The 18248-nt window shown below is 35.7% G+C and overlaps 1 protein-coding gene across 1 annotated transcript in view; it reads right to left on the reverse strand.

The window, feature by feature from the left end:
* The window catches only part of DACH2 (dachshund family transcription factor 2), an 813807-nt gene that overhangs the window by 576311 nt on the left and 219248 nt on the right, over positions 1 to 18248 (reverse strand). Inside the window, exon 2 of the mRNA XM_087860071.1 lies at positions 6816 to 6854. Within this exon, the coding sequence (XP_087716197.1) occupies positions 6816 to 6854 (39 nt within the window). The remainder of the gene's footprint in view (positions 1 to 6815; positions 6855 to 18248) is intronic.

An 18248-nucleotide genomic window follows, 5' to 3' on the forward strand; every position in this document is an offset into this window, starting at 1 on the left:
AAAGCAGCTCATGTGGGATTCTCTAGGCTTATTATCACATTTGAACAATGAGTTATACACATGTGAATTGTATTAATCTGGAGATCATCTGAACAAAGTGTATTAACAACAAATTTCTTGTAATATCTGATTTGAAACACTGTGGGAAGTCAGTTCACTTCCCAGGAAGGCCATTGTCAAAAATTTTTCCCAGGACTACTTATAGAGAAGTCCCTAAAAATTTCATCATCACAAGAGATTAATTGATTTAGATTTTGTTTGCCACAATTACCACCTTCCATAAGTAGAAGCTTCACTAAAAACATAACTGTTTTCATGTCTTCATAGATTTCTTTTTAAAAGTAATTGAAAATAATAGTATTCTGTGATAGAGATAGGATGTATTTGTGTGTGTTAATGTGTGATGGTACGTGAGTGTGTTTGTGTGGTACACTGGCAATTCTTGAAGTTTAAGTAAAATCAATTTCAACTAACTACCTTTTATTTTATTTTTTTAAATTTTATTTATTTATATGTCAGAGGGAAAGAGAGAGAGAGAGCACAAGCAGGGGGAACAGTAGGCAGAGGGAGAAGCAGGCTCCACACTGAGCAAGGAGCCTGATGTGGGACTCCATCCCAGGACCCTGGGACCATGACCTGAGCTGAAGGCAGGTGCTTAACTGACTGAACCACCCAGGAGTCCCCCAACTGACTACCTTTTATGATTTAATCTCTTCCAATATTAGACAGGTTTCTAACTGGATGTTCTTTCCAGTACACATGGAATCTAAGAAACCCCAAAAGCTCTTTGTTAAACTTTCAGGTACAGACCCAGCTCATTTAATAAAAAATCTCCCAAACGCAAAATCCAATTAGTTATTCCCCCATCCAGAAAGAAATACAGAATATACAGAAAAGTCAATCTGAGTCATCCCACTACTTTAAGGGAGGGGCCCTTTATGTACAGGACCATAAAAGCATTATTGGAATCAAATCTTAAGTGAGTTGAAATATTGAAGACCCTCTTCTCTGAATCTGAAACATGTAAAAAGAGCTTGAAAAGAAACACAAAACCATAATAAATTGTAGTTGGACTTTCATTGTATATCAGCATTTGTAATATGATGATTCAAAATGGGAAACATTGAAGAATAATTCAAGATGGTGTGTCTAGTCATAGTGCTGAGATCCTGCTTCAATCTTCTATCCCACCTCCCACCCCCAACTGTCCTTAAATTAAAAGAAACACAAAGATATATAGGATAAATAATAAATATGATCTTGACTATGCCAGAGAGTGTTATAACACTTTTCACAAATTGATAAATTCCATTTTTTCTTTGTCTTATGCACAATAAGTAAATTATAGCTTCAGGGAAAAGGGAACATATGCATCATAGATTAAAGGTTATAATATGTCTCTAGGAGACTGTTTAGTCCAACATCCTAATTTTACGGATGTGGCAACTGAGGTCCCAAGCCACAGAGTTATTTTCAGTGTTGTTTTAAGTCCATGGACTTGTGACTCTTTCCATAGCTCTTCCTGCTATACCACACTCTCATCAAATGAGGCTTTATGGGAAAGTGCTTTGTAACCTGGAAAATACTTTACAAACTTTAAATAGTATTTTTATTCATATCTGAACTACGTACGTTTTAAAATGAAGAATAATGACAAAAATAGTTTCAGTAAGAATTGTCATGTGCCCTAAGTGATCAGAATCAGTGTTTCATCTCTGGGTATAATCATGAAAGAGAATCAATAAAAAGAATTATTTTTTTCTTCAAAGGAATTGTTTGTTAAAAATATCTACCACAGGGGCACCTGGGTGGCTCAGTCAGTTAAGCATCTGCCTTCGGCTCAGGTCATGATCTTGGGGTCCTGTGATCGAGCCTTGAGTCTGGCTCCCTGCTCAGTGGGGAGTCTGCTTCTCTCTCTCTCTATCTCAAACAAATTAATAAGATCTTTTAAAAAAATTCTACCACATTGGTAAAATGTGGGGAAATAAGGGTTCTTGTATAACACTAGTAGGAGTGTAAGTCAGAACAATTTTGGAGAGCAATTCAGCAATAACTATTAAAGTTGGGATGTGCATAGCCCACAGCTCAATGATTTTACTTCTAGGTTTATACCCCAGAGAAATTCTCCAAAAAGGGCACAAGAAAACATGATGTCCATTTACAGCACTGTATGTAATAACAGAAAATTGAAAACAATCTAAATGTCCATCAGTATAGTAAAGAATAATCAAACTGTGGTATACTCGTGCAATTAAATAGTAGAATGGACAATTAAAAAATAAATGAACTGGGGTGCCTGGGTGGCACAGCGGTTAAGCGTCTGCCTTCAGCTCAGGGCGTGATCCTGGCATTATGGGATCGAGCCTCATGTCAGGCTCCTCTGCTAGGAGCCTGCTTCTTCCTCCCCCACTCCCCCTGCTTGTGTTCCCTCTCTCTCGCTGGCTGTCTCTCTGTCAAATAAATAAATAAAATCTTTAAAAAAATTTTTTAAATGAACTAGATCGGCATGTATCAACATAGATAAGTCTCAAAAACATAATGTAAAAACAATGATTACAAAAGGGTAGTATAGCACCAAACCATTTAGGTATATTTTAAAAACACAAAAACTAATACTGCATATTGTTTGTGCATAAATACACATATGATAAAAAAACACAGAGCAATAATTCACACAAATTTTAAAACAGTGGTTAACTCTAATGAAGGGTGGAGGAGAAAGGAAATTGGTGTTAGTTATATCAATAATGCTTTACAGATACATTTTTTAAAAAAGAGCTCTGAATCAAATGTAGCAAAATGTAGACTTGGTTATTGGTCTACAAATGTCTCTCATTATTTCCTGCTCTTTCTATTTGATCTATTTTATAATCAATCTTGCTAATTTATTACACAATAAAAATGATGCTACTAAAATTGATTTCAGAATAAGAATGCCATTTTCCAGTAAATCAGAATAAATATATATATATGAATTTGATAATTAGTCTGATTCCAGTTGTCAGTTTATAAAATATATTGATCCAAAGTATATGAGCTTTATAATCAGACTGCCTTGATTCAAATGCTGGCTCTGATATTTGTAGGCTGTGTGGCCTCAGATAAGTCATTTAACCTTCTCTGTGCCTCAGTACCATCATCTGTAAAACAAGGATCACAATAATATCACCTACCTTGTAAGGTTATTATGAAGATTAAATGACCTAAAATAACTTGGGATATCATGTCTGAAAAATGTTAGATATTATTATGTTCTGGCAAAAATAAGAGTAGCAGCTGTTCATCAAAATTTTTCCTGAATTACCTTATTTATATGTCTACACGGGTTAAATGTATCAAATAATCATTCACTTCTTAAATTCTCTACCTCTGAGGACTAACCAATTAACTAAGAATTTCCAGTTGTTAGAGTTTTTAGACAACAGTTTTAATTAATTAGTATATTTAAACATCGTTCATCCCTATCACACAACAGATTACTTGTGGTCAAAACTATCTGATGATCTAGAAAGGGAAGCGCTGTCTACCCAAATTTTATTTAGGTAAACATCACCTATTTTGCACATTGTCATATGTATTGACCAGTTGTCCAACAATTTCTCATCTTTTACACATGTCTGTGTTAAATCTGCAACTAGAATAATTTGTTGATAAATAGGAGGCTTTTAAAAGTTAATTTAGAATTTGAGATTGTGCATTCTTTTCTTTTTCTTTTACACTTTTCTCTTTTTTTAAAAGTCCTCTGATAAGTTTCTCATCAGAAATGACAATGTTAACTGACCACCCTTTTTTTAAAGTTTTTATTTATTTATCTGACACAGAGAGAGAGAGAGAGAGCACAAGCAGGGGGAGCAGCAGGCAGAGGGAGAGGGAGCCCAATGTGGGGCTTGATCCTAGGACCCTGGGATCATGACTTGAGCTGAAGGCAGACTACTTAACTGACTGAGCCACCTAGGTGCCCCTTAGCTGACCACCCTAAGGATTTATGGTGCAGATCCTAGGGGCCTTTAAAGCAGTGAAGTTTGTTTCTTTTCTTTTTCTTTTTCTTTTTTTTCTGGAAAGATTGGAATTTGTTTCCTTTTTAGACAAATAAACTTTTAGCTTGCCAGTGATGAAAGGGGCATACGGATGTTAAAAGCATTGTAGCACAGTGGGATTGTGTGCTAAGGTCCAGGGCAAGACAGACAAACAAGTGAAGTCTCAGATCAATCAGTTACCTCAAACAAAAATTACCAATGACCAACTTCTGTTTTATTTTTGCCAATGCCAATCAAAAGTTCGAATTAAGTTTTATTGTGTTAACTACTTATATTTCTTTTATTTCTTTAACCATTTGTACAAATAAAGGAATTTTGCTAGAAGAAATTGGAAATTTGTTGAAAGGCAAGTAAACTTAAAATTAAGAGAACACATACTATGTATATGGCCTTCTTCCTATTAAAGCACCATGAATTAGGCTTTAAATGGAAGCCTTAATTATGTTATGTGACAGAACCTATACTTAAATGTTCTCTTTGGATATGGCAGTAATGATCTTTCACACTGCATTTCATTGATAAATATGAAAGTAAAAAATTCATAATTTCATCTTAATTTTCAAACCAAATTAAGGGAAACTATCTTGGCTATTACCATATAGTAAGGAAAAATCATGACGTGCAAAACCACAATTTTGACTACCATAAGAATTATTTATAAGCATTCCACTTATTTTTAATTCACTTTACATGAATTTTCCATCATCAAGATCTTCAGGTATATTTATAACATACTGTGATTTTTTTTTTTCTAAATTGCAGTACCTAGAGGATTTACAATTTAAAACAGAGGTCATGTACTGACAGCCCGTGGACTAGATCCAGACCATAGATGATTTTGTTTACCCTGCATAGTGTTTCTTTCTTTTTCTTTTTTTTTTTTTGTTGTTGTTTTTGCTTTTATTGAGTTGGTTACCAACATTTAAGAATTAGGGAATTTCAAATAAAAATCTGCATTCCTGGCTTCTCTTAAAAAGCTGAGAGCTTAACAATATTGGGCCTACATTCCCACATGGTGGCAATCTCTACACTGAGTAATAGCTGACATCTTTGGAAAGAATATATACTCTCCAGGTCACCACTCCCTATTGCTTATGGCCTTTCATTTACATTACCAGCCTTGCATTAGTAGGCGTTAAGAGTTTGTGATTTTCCTGTTTCTCTGTAGTTTATGTGAATGCATCAGTGCATATACTTTGAAGAACATTTCATGGTTTTTCTCAGATTATAGCAAATGTAAAAACTCATTACATAAATATGTACATATGTAATGTGCATTCTGATTAATCTAAAATAAATCTATATAGTTATAAACTACTGTTACAATTAATTAAATGAAGAGAACATTGCATTAATTTGCAAGTCATTTTACTAGGAAAATTAAAATAAAATGAAAGTCAATTTCAATGTCTGAATTAAATTGCATTCATTTAAAATTAAAAAAAATTACTTTCAATATCTCAAGACTAAACTCAAAACTCAAACCATGTAAAGTTTTTCAGTTAAAATCATTCATTAATGAAATCTAGTGGATTCTAGTCTCCCCCAGCACTAAAGTTACAGTCTAATAGAAAGTTTGGCACTTAAGGAGGCACATCCACTGCTTCAGGTCACTTGGGTATTATTTAGTGTGCGTGATATTTAAAAGTAATATTTAGTATAGGAAATGTCCTAGATATTACAAACATCACCATAGTGGTTTTCATTTTCTACATTGAAAACCCACATGGTGTGTCCCCATCTCCCCCATAACCCTATGGTATTTTTCTTATAGAAAAATATGGATAAAACATATTATCAAGGGCAGCCCTGAAGAAATTGGGAAAAAGTCACCAAAGGGTGATTCAACCTGAGAAGGGTATATGGAAGAGAAGAGGGGGCACTACTGCCAGGCAATATCAAAATGTACTTTTGCACTTTATTACCACAGGTTGCCCTCCTTTGCCCTTGCTTCTCTGAGTTATTGTCCATTATTTTCCTCATTACAATCTAAAAGGTGTAAAGCCTAGAGCAATATGGGCAATATGGTATTGCAATTCAGCTGAAATTGTCCTAGATAATTTTAAGAAGTTTCAAGCATAAATCTTCTTAGACTTCCAAATCTTTTTTTAAATGTATTTTTAGAAAAAGAAATTTCAAATATTTTAGAACTAATGGCATGCTTACAAAATATATCCATGCCTAATGCTTAGAACAACTCCACAAGATTAGATGTCCTATTTTTCCCCTTTATTGCTACAGCACACTTAATAACCTGTGCTGCCCTGTAAAAGTGAATGTACCTTCCCAAGCATTCCAAAGTCATGGGGTGAGTGAATTACCTTCTTGTTATTTTACATAGGTGTCATGGTTTCTGTGTCAGTGACCCTCACTCAACCCGCATCAACTTTGCAGCCTTTCCCTAGCTTCTGCCTTAGTTCCCAGGGAAGGAGTTGTTCCCTGTGGCTGGAAGTCATCTCCCCACTGCATGGTCCTGGAATCCATTCCCAGTTAATAGATATGAATGACTACTGTCAAAAATGAAACTGTGGAGACCCAATTAACTAGTACCTTCAAATGGATAGACAGGGTCTAATAAACTATTTGGATTTTGTTTTTCTTATTATTAACTAAGGATTAAGAAAGATTTGACATTTGCTCTAAAAATTTTAAATGGCTCTACTTTCCTACCTTAATAAGTACAGTACAGGGAACAAAATTATTGAAGTCGGGCTGAATCTGTACAGGCTCCAGGACATTCCCAGGAAGTTGATTTTTAAAAAATAAATACATAAATACCTGTTAACAGCTTGTTTTCTTGTCATTTGCCTCTTCCTTCTAAAAGGAGAGTATAGCAAAAAATAAACAAATAAAACTGGTTAATTGAGAGTTCTGGTTAGTTAGCTTCCAATTAATCAAGGCTTTATTATATTTCACAACAAAAGCTTCTTCAACTCTTCAGGAATTTTAGATAGGTTACACACAATGAAACACCAGCAGGGAAGAGCACAAAGAAGGTAAGAAAGCCTGAATTGTTATTAGATAGTGTTTTAAATATATGGACAATGTTATTGTATTTCTGGTCTAATCCCCACTGAGTAAAGAATAATGTGAAATGTCATATGGTTTAGAGCTTTTCCATATATGAAGGCAAGGAAATAAGGTTATAGATTTCTGTTGAAAAAAATGGCCTCGGGTCATAACAATTCCTAAAAAAGATGCAGCAATATTGTGTCTTCCTTTCTCTTAAGAGCCTTCTTCCCATCCCAATGGGTATTCCAATATATTTAGGAGGAAAAAAATCCTCTTCTGTGTTTTTTTTTTTTCATTTTTTATTTGGCCAACAGGAAGACGAAGGTGAGCCAATATCAATGTTACACCTTAATTTTCTAAACATGGAGGTATTAATCACACAGCTCACTATATACTTATTCTGGAGCAATAATGAACTATCTTACATCCTTCCCAAAGGGTTACACACACACACACACACACACACATACACAAAACACACACAGAGTCATACACACATCATACAAAATAAACACATACAAAAGAGATTAATAAAAATCCCACAAAATTAGCTTAATTAACAAAACAAACATTCTTTCCAATAGTATAGTATTTCCTAGTGTTTCCAAACTCATCAGTGGAGAACAATGAAATCTAAAACAACATGCTTCTCTGAGGAAGATGGGAGAGTAGGAGCATCCTTGTCCCTTACTTGTCACCTCATCCTGTGATCTTACCTAAATAACATCCACATTATAGTAAATAAACCAGAAAATGACCAAAGACTGGCAGAACAGACTCTCCATAGCTAAATGTAGAGAAGCCACATCAAAGAGGGTAGAAAGGGCAGAGATATAGTCAGGAGCGAAACTGACCCACAGGACTGTCCATGGGAGGGAAGGACACATTGGGTGAGGAAAAGAGAGAGGTGCAGACCCTATACCAGATACCACAGGCATTAGGGACCCATGCTGGGAAAATGAATCCCCATAATATTTGGCTTTGAAAACAAATAGAACCTATTTTGTGAGTTATTACAATCAGTGAGGCTTAACACCTAGCACTTTAAAATTCAGCAGCTCCACTCTGGGAGAGCCAGAGGGTGATTGGAACCTGAGTGCCTGCCCTTAGACAGGACAATAAACAGCTCCACTGAAATGTAGCATAGAAACAGCAGTTTAAAAAATGCTTGGGTATACAAGAAGGAGATTTATTTACTAATCTCAGAGCATGTGCTGGGGGAGGGATCTTTGGAAGACTCCCAAAATAAAAGAGCTGGTAGGTGCCATTTCCTTCCACCTCCCCACAGCCTACCTACCCAGACAACTGTAGGAACCAATGCAGGATGAACACTCTCCACAAAGCTTGCCTGACCTCTGTGCTCTTCTACAGACCATCCCCTCCATCTCAGACTGGGCAGTTTTTCCAGGATGGCTGCAGGTCTCCTCCTACAGTGGAACAGCATAGACCTTGCTGACACTGTGTGCCCCACTTCACATTCTCCTGTGGACATGCCCCTTCCAAGATGCCCATGGCAGGAGACCATCCAAAGGAGTGCCAGAAGCCTGGCAGAGTGAAGCAACCCTGACAGAGGCCAGAACCACTCCAAAGTGAATCCTGCCCCAGGGAAAAAAGAAGATAACCACAAACACCATTCTGACTGCAAACCCAGCAGTGGGCTGGGAGCACACGTCTGGTCTGACTGAAGGACCTGCCCACCAATGACAGCTTCTCAGGGAACAAGACAGGAAGAGCACCCTGCAGTTTGATGCTGCCACAGCTCTGGCAAATGCCTGGTCTGATTCAACTCAAGCCTAAGGTGGCCCAGACTTGCTCCCTAACAACACAGGGACCAAACCCTGATCATGAGGCAAAGAGAGCCACTGTAGATAATTGTACTGAAGGCAAAAGCGGGGTATATGTAACAAACACAGAAGACACCCCTGAGGTGCCAGGTTATGGTTAACAAGGAACATTGCATTGCAGGGCACCACAGGACCTTTCCTTCATATGGCCACTACTTTCAAGAGAAGGAGACATAGCTTACTTTCCTAACATATAGAAACAGATACAGAGAATTGGACAAAATGAGAAGATAAAGGAATATGACATGAAAAGGGGGACAAAATCACAGCAAGAGACCTAAATGAAACAAAGATAAATAACATGCCTGATAGAAAATTTAAAATAATGGTCATAAAGATATGCACTGAACTTGAAAAAAGAGTGGAGAGCCTCAGTAAGACCCTTAAGAAAAAGAAAGAAAACATTTTTTAAAAATCAGAAATGAAGAACTCTGCTGCTCTCCCTGCTTGTGCTCTCTCTGTCTCTGGTAAATAAATAAATAAATTAATAATAAACAAACAAATAAATAAATAAATAAAATATTTTAAAAAAAGAAATGATGAACTCAATAACTGAAATTTAAAATACACTAGAGGGAATAAAGACAGACTAGAGGAAGCAGAAGAACAGACCAGTGACCTGGAGGACAGACTAAAGGAAAGCAATCAAGCAGAATGTGAGACAGCAAAAATAATAAATGAAAATAGGGAATTCAATGACACCATAAAGCATAAAAACATTATCATTATAGGGATCCCAGAAAGAGAAGAGAGAGAAAAGGGGGCAGAAAATATATTTGAAGAAATAATAGCTGAAAGTTTCCAGAATATGGGACGGAAACAGAAATCCAGATCCAGGAGACACAGAGAGCCCCCAGTAAAATCAACCTAAGGAGGTCCACACCAAGACACACACTTATTAAAATTGCAAAATGTGGTGATAAGAGAGAAAAGAAAACATTACATACAAGGGAAACTCCATTAGACTCTCAGCGGGCTTTTCAGCAGAAACTGTACAGGCTTAAAAGGAGTGGCATGGTGTATTCAAAGTGCTGAAAGAAAACAAAACCTGCAACCAAGAATACCCTATCCAGCAAGGCTACCACTCAGAATAGAGGAAGAGACAAAGAATTTCTCAGACAAACAAAAGTTAAAGAAATTCATCACTACTAAAATGGCCTTCAAGAAATGTTAAACAGGACTCTGAGTGGAAAGGAAACCTCTGTGGAGGCAGGAGTGGAAAGCAGGAGTAGTAAAAGTAGGAAACACAAAAACACTAGAATTAATTATAGCTATAAAAATCAAAGGATTCACAAAATAAAAGGATATAAAGTATGACACCATATATCTAAAATGTTCAGGGAAGAGGAGTAAAAATGTAGTGCTTTTAGAATGGATTCAAATTTAAGCAGCCATCAACTTAATATAGACTTCTATATGCATGAGATGTTATATACAAGCTTCATGGTAACCACAAATCAAAAACTGGTAATAGATAGGCAAAAAATAAAGAGAAAGGAATCCAAGTATATCAACAGGAAAAAAAAAAAAAAACAACCTCAGCAAATCGTGAGAGAAGACAGCTGGAGAAGGAAGAGAGAAAAACTACAAAAACAAGTATCAAAATAGCAATAAATACATACCTAGCCATAATGACTTTGAAAGTTAATTGACTATATGCACCATTCGAAAGACATAAGGTAAAAAAAAATGGATAAAAAAGCAACACCCATATATATGCTGCCAACAAGAGATTCACTTCAGACTTAAAGACACATGCAGTTTGCAAGTGAAGGGATGGAAAAACATTTATCACGCAAATGAAAGTGAGGGTAGTAACGCTTGTATCAGACAAAATAGACTTTAAAACAAAGACTTTAACAAAACAAAGAAAGACACTACATAATCATAAAGAGAAGAATTCAAAAGGAAGATAAAACAATTGTAAACATTTATGAGCCAACATGGGAGCACCCAAAATACATAAACCAGCTGATAACAAATATAAAGGGAGTAATTGATAGTAATACAATAAAAAGGTATTTAATGCCCCACTTACATCAATGGACATATTATCCAAGAAAATCAACAAGGAAACAGTGGTTTTGAATGATACATTGGACCAAAAGGATCTAACAGATATATTCAGAACACTCCATCCCAAAACAGAATACATATTCTTTTCAAGTGCACATGGGACATTTTCCAAAACAGATCACAAAACAAGGCTCAACAAATTAAAAACAATCAAAGTCATACCATGCATCTTTTCCAATGGCAATGCTATGAAACTAGAAATCAACCACAAGAAAAAACCTGGAAAGAATATAAATACATGGAGGTTAAATAGCATGCTACTAAACAATGAATGGGTCAACCAAGAAATCAAAGAAAAAAAAAATACATGGAAAGAAATGAAAATGAGTGGTGCCTGGGTGGCTCAGTCGTTAAGCATCTGCCTTTGGCTCAGGGCGTGATCCCAGGGTTCTGGAATCAAGCCCCACATCAGGCTCCCTGCTCCACTGGGAGCCTGCTTCTTCCTCTCCCAAACCCCTGCTTGTGTTCCCTCTCTCACTGCCTGTCTCTCTCTGTCAAATAAATAAATAAAATCTTAAAAAAAAAAAAGAAACGAAAATGAAAACACAATGGTCAGAACAATTCCAGATGCAGCAAAAATGGTTCTAAAAGGGAAGTTTATGCCAATACAAGACTACCTCAAGAAGCAAGAAAAATCTCAAAGAATCTAAACTTACACCTAAAGAAGCTGAAAAAAAATCCAAACAAACAACACCCCCATACAGTAGAAAGAACGAAAAAATAAACAGTAGAGCAGAAATAAAAGAAATAGAAACCAAAAAACAAACAGAACAGATCATTGAAACCAGGAGCTGGTTTTTTGAGATCAACAAAATCGGAAACAAAATCAAACTCATCAGAAGAAAAAAAGGGTGGAGGGGACTCAAATAAAACCAGAAATGAAAGGGGAGAAATAACAACCAACACCACAGAAACATAAAGGATCATAAGATTATGAAAAATTATACGCTGACAAATTGGACAACCGAAAAGAAACAAATTCCTAAAAACATATGACCTCCCAAAACTGAATCAGGAAAAAATAGAAAATTTGAACAATTATTAGTAATGAAATTGAATCAAAAAACTCTCAACAAACAAAAGTCCAGAACCAGATGGCTTCACAGGCGAATTCTACCAAACAAATAAAGAAGAGTCGATACCTAGTCTTCTCTAATTATTCCAAAACATAGAAAAGGAAGAAACCTTCCAAATTCATTCTATGAGGCCACCACTACTCTGATACCAAAACCAGATAAAGAGAACTATAGGCCAATATCTCCAATGAACATAGATGCAAAAATCCTGGGAAAAATATTAGCAAACCAAGTCTGATAATACATTTAAAAAATCATTTAACTCAAACAAGTGGGATTTGTTCCTGGGATGCAAAGGTGGTTCAATATTCACAAATCAATCAATGTGATGCATCACATCAATAAGAGGAAAGATAAGAACTACTTCCACATTTCAATAAATGCAGAAAAAGCATTTCACATCCATTCATGATAAAAGTATTCAACAAAATGGGCTTAGAGGGCACATACCTCAATGTAATAAAGGCCTTATATGAAAAAGCCACAGCTAACATCATACGCAATGGTGAAAAACTGAGAGCTTTTCCCCTAAGGTCAGGAACAAGACAAGGATGTCCACTCTTATCACTTTTATTCAACATAGTACTGGAAGTCCTAGCCACAGCAATCAGACAACAAAAAGAAATAAAAGGCATCAAAATCAGCAAAGAAGAAGTAAAACTTTCACTATTTGTAGATGTCATGATACCATATATAGAAAACTCTAAAGACTCCACCAAAGAAACTACTAGAACTGATAAATGAATTCAGTAAGGTTGCAAGATACAAAATGAATATACAGAAATACATTGCATTTCTGTACACTAATAATGAAGTAGCAGAAAGAGAAATTAAGAAAACAATTCTATTTGTATTTGCACCAAAAAGAATAAAATACCAAGGACTTAAACTTAACCAAGGAGGTAAAAGACCTGTAGTCTGAAAACTATAAAACACTGATGAAAGAAATGGAAGATGACAAAAATGGAAAGATATTTCATGAGCATGAACTGGGAGAACAAATATTATTAAAATGCCTATGCTACTCAATCAAGCTATGATCCCTATCAATTTACACAATCCCTATCAAAATACAAACATTTTTCACAGAACTGGAACAATCCTAAAATTTGTATGGAACCAAAAAGGACCCTGAATAGCCAAAGCAATTTGAAAAAGAAAAACAAGACTGGAAATATCACAATTCCAGATTTCGAGATATACTACAATGCTATAGTAATCAAAATAGTATGGTACTGGCACAAAAATAGACACATAGATCAATAGAACAGAATAGAGAGCCTAGAAATAAACCCACGATTATGTGGCCAATTACTCTTTGACAAAGGTGGCAAGAATATGCAATGGAAAAAGGCAAATGGTGTTGGGAAAACTGGACGGCAACATGCAAAAGAATGTAACTGACCCACTTTGTTACACCATACACAAAAATAAACTCAAAATGGATGGAAGACCTCAATGGGAGACCTGAAACCATAAAAATCCTAGAAGAGAGCACAGGCTATAAATTCCCTGACAATGATCATAGCAACATTTTTCTAGATATGTCTCCTGAGGTGAGGGAAACAAAAGTAAAAACAAACTATTGAGACTACATCAAAATAAAAAGCTCTGCACAGTAAAAGAAACATTCAACAAAACTAAAGGCAAACTACAAAATGAGAGAAGATATTTGCAAATGACATATCCAATAAAGGGTTAGTATCCAAAATACATAAAGAACTTATAAAACTCAAACCTAAAAACAAATAATCCAAATAAAAAATGGACAGAAGACATGAAAGGCATTTCTCCAAAAAAGGCATCCAGACAGCCAACAGACACATGAGAAGATGCTCAAAAATCATTCATCATCGGGGAAACACAAATCAAAACCACCATGAGATATCATCTCATACCTGTCAGAATGGCTAAAATCAACAACACAAGAAACAACAGGTGTTGGTGAGGATTTAGAGAAATAGGAACACTCATGTTGGTGGGAATACAAACTCGTGCAGCCACTGTGGAAAACAGTATGGAGGTTCCTCAAAAAATTAAAAATAGAGGGACTCCTGGGTGGCTCAGTAGGTTAAGCATGTGCCTTCAGCTCAGGTCATGATCCCAAGGTCCTGGGATTGAGTCCTGCATTGGGCTCCTTGCTCAGTGGGGAGCCTTGTTCTCCCTCTGCCTGTTGTTCCCCCTGCTTGTGGGCTCTCTTTCTCTCTCTCTCTCTCCCTCTCTCTCTCTGATAAATAATAAAAATAAATAAATAAATAAATAAATCTTTAAAAAAATAGAATTACCATATGATCCAGTAATTCCACTGCTTGGCATTTACACAAAAATACAAAAACAGGAACTCAAAAAGATATATGCACCCCTATGTATACTGCAGCATTATTTATAAAAGCCAAATTATGGAAGCAACCCAAGTGTCCATCAATAGATGAACAGATAAAGAAGATAAGGTATATAGAGATATTGGAATAGTACTCCATCATGAAAGAGAATAAAATCTTGCCACTTGCAACAACATGGGTGGATCTAGAGGGTATAATGCTAAGTGAAATAAGTCAATCAGAGAAAGACAAATATCGTATGATTTCATTCATATGTGGAATTTTAGAAACAGATGAACAAAGAAAAAAAGAGAAACAAAAAAATCTATACTCTTAACTATAGAGAACAAACTGATGGTTACCAGAGGGGAGGTCGTTGGGGAAATGGGGGAAATAGGTGAAGAGGTTTAAGAATACACTTATCCTGATGAGCCCTGAGTAACGTGTAGAATGGTTGGATCACTATACTGTATACCTGAATCTAATATAACACTGTATGTTAGGTGTACTGAAATTAAAATTAAAAATAAAAAAGTAAGTATATAAAAAATAAAACAGCATACTTAAAAAATCTATAAGGACTTTAATTTGGTTCTTTTGAGCTTTAGTGCACTTTTTAGTAGTACAGAAACAGGAACCTCCCTAAAATGCCCACAACAAATATATATGGTTTGTTCATCACTCCTCTGTAATCTCTTGCAGTAGCATTTTTGTTAAGTCCCTTTTAGTAAGTCAGTCAGGGAAAGACAAATACCATATGATTTCACTCATATGTGGAATTTAAGAAACAGAACCAATGAGCAAACAAAAAAAGAGACAACGAGACTCTTAACTAAGAGAATAAACAGATGGTTATCCAAGGGCAGGTGAGTGGGAGAATGGGTGAAATAGGTGAAGGGGATTAAGAGTATACTTATTGTAATGAGCACTGAGTATAGAATTGTTGAATCACTGTATTATACACCAGAAACTAATATAACACTATGTTAATTTTGTTGGAATTAAAAAAATTAAATTGAAAAACATCTCTTTATTTGTTGTTTGCTTGTTTGTTTTGAAAGGCAACTGTTTTTCTGCTTAATGGTCTGTAGAAAGATTTCTAAATAAACCATAAATGCAAACATGTAACTGGGGTTGCTAGGGAAAGGGAGGCAGGAGTGAAGAAAGGTGAAACTTTTTTTCACCTATTCTTGTGTTCTGCAGCTTAACTGTTAGAACTATTTGATTTTGCTTTATAGTTCACTCTCCCAAACTGTTTTGAAATGACACTTTCTCTTTTTTTGAGAGAGAGAGAAAGAGGGGGGAGGGAGGGGCGGAGGGAGAGGGAGAGAGAGAGAAAATCTCAAGCAGGCTCCGCACCCAGTATGGAGCCTATCACAGGGCTTGATCTCATTACCCTGAGATCGTAACCTGAGCTGAAATCAAGAGTTGGATGCTTAACCAAACTGAGCCACCCAGGCACTCCAAAATGACACTTTCTTAAGGCAAAATGTATTCATGCATACCAAGTCAATGATAAAGTGTACTTTCTTAATTCAATGGGCTATATATTATTGGATTGGAGAACTTATTTTTCCTTTTACCAGTGATTCCCCCTCTTTTCTTTTTTTTTTTTTTTTTAAAGATTTTATTTATTTATTTGACAGAGATAGAGACAGCCAGCGAGAGAGGGAACACAAGCAGGGAAACTGGGAGAGGAAGAAGCAGGCTCATAGAGGAGGAGCCTGATGTGGGGCTCGATCCCATAACGCCGGGATCACGCCCTGAGCTGAAGGCAGACGCTTTAACCGCTGTGCCACCCAGGCGCCCCTCCCCCTCTTTTCTATATATAGAAAACTTTCTGAACTCAACAGAACTTTTTTAGCTATTACTATATATATATATATAGAGAGAGAGAGAGAGAGAGAGAGAGAGAGAGGGACTCCTGGGTATTTTATATATATATATGACTCCACCAAATAGACTCCACCAAAGACTCCGCCAAATACATATAAAGACTCCACTATATATATATATATATATTTATATTTATATATAAATATATATATATATTTCCCCCAAAGATATATATATATATAATACCAAGTTCAAAAAAAGTCATTTAAATCTTCTGTGACCTGAGATTCATAGATTATTTAGGTTTAGACTTTAAAATTACCAAATACTAAAACATTCTTGTTAGGATTATCCAATAAATACATAAATGTCCATGAATTAACTGTTCTTTTATTAAGGAGTTAAAACTTTCTTAGAAATTAGGACTTGATTTTAAAAATTGTTTCATTTGTCTTGTCAAGTGTGGGAATGTATTTTACAATACTACCTAACACTAGCTATGGCTCTAGGACTTTAGGGACTACAAGTTAAATTCATAAACTTTATTTTTGACATTCAAAATAGAATGTGACTTCTATACTTTTGAATTTGTTCAATCTGTGTGTCAATTTATTTTAGATTTCCTTATACTTTGCCAAGTAATCAACATTTCGGAAAATTTTACTGAACAAGCAGATGATGCTTCAAATATTATCAGATCAGTATAAAATAGCTCTCATCTGTGTTTCCTGGAGTTGACCTAGAATGTTTCATATCCCCCTCTAATATCTCTTAGTCTTCTGTAATTACCTTTTTGCTGCCTCTCCCCACTTCTAAATCTGGCTGTAAAATTTAAACCATGAATAAAGGGCCTTAAATTCAATAGAACTTATTTTTGTGGCTGAAATATACATATGGCCACATTCTTATGCAAATACTGACAAAATGGGATTACACATGTTCAAGAACACTGGGCCAGATACTATACTCAATATATCACTACTGGCAATAGAATTATTACCAACCAAGTTCCTACAACATATGGTGATAAGTAGTAAGGGTCTCTACACAGCTTACCAGCTCCAATCATCATCATTGCTGCACAGCATCAGAACACCAATTTTCCCGACTATAGCGAGACTCTCCCCGACAAACAAGTTATGACTAGAAGTTGAGTCTGCACTGGCTTAGATCCAAGAATTAAATAAATGAGAGAAGGCTATGTTTTGAATTTTTCAGGATCATTTTTACCCTGTACTACTGATAAATACATTTTCATACTTTAGTTCTTCTAACTTGTAACATTTGGATGCAAGGCAACGAAGTTAATGGCAATGATTGCTACCCACTACCCTTTTCTGGTTGGAGTCAGGTTAGTAGAAGAATCGGAGACATGGAATTCTTACTTTTGAAACCTAAACTTAGACCACAGAATCACATTTAACAATTGAGAAACAGCATACAAAACACATGACAAGAGGCAACAAAATATCACAAAGTGAGAAAACCAGTTAAGAACTCACAGAATCATTGGATTTAGGTTTTTTTTTAATAATAATTTTTATTATATTATGGATTTAGGTTTTTTAGTACTTTTGAAGATAAATTGAAAACTCACTATCAAATATCACAAAGTAAGTCCTATCTCTGATGTGAGGGCAACTAAATAAAGTGCTACATTCACTAATTATTCAAATAGGGAAAATTACTTAAAACAGGGCATTTTACAGATATGGTTATCCTTTGAGATGATCTACTCCAGTGGATTTGAAACTGGACTCTAAAGAAAAGGAAAGTGCTGGTGGTTAGCAGAAGGAAAGGTAAGAGGGAGCCATTCCTTTTCATCCCTTCAGTTAGTAGTGAAGCCCTTCTTTTCTTCACATGATATATTGGGAGTCTGAACTGCTCTACTTTACTACCAACCACCACCACCACCACGTGACAGATGAGAAAATTTGCCCCTGAGATGTCCAGTTTTTTGGGCATTGTTACATAGAAAATTTGTGTCAGAAGTCTCCTGACTCCTAATTCAAGATACTGCCCCTGAATACATCACCCTGTTTCTTC

The sequence above is a fragment of the Ursus americanus genome, chromosome X (assembly GCF_024610735.1).
Source record: "Ursus americanus isolate L20-20 chromosome X, mUrsAme1.1.p, whole genome shotgun sequence".
Lineage (NCBI taxonomy): Eukaryota > Metazoa > Chordata > Mammalia > Carnivora > Ursidae > Ursus > Ursus americanus.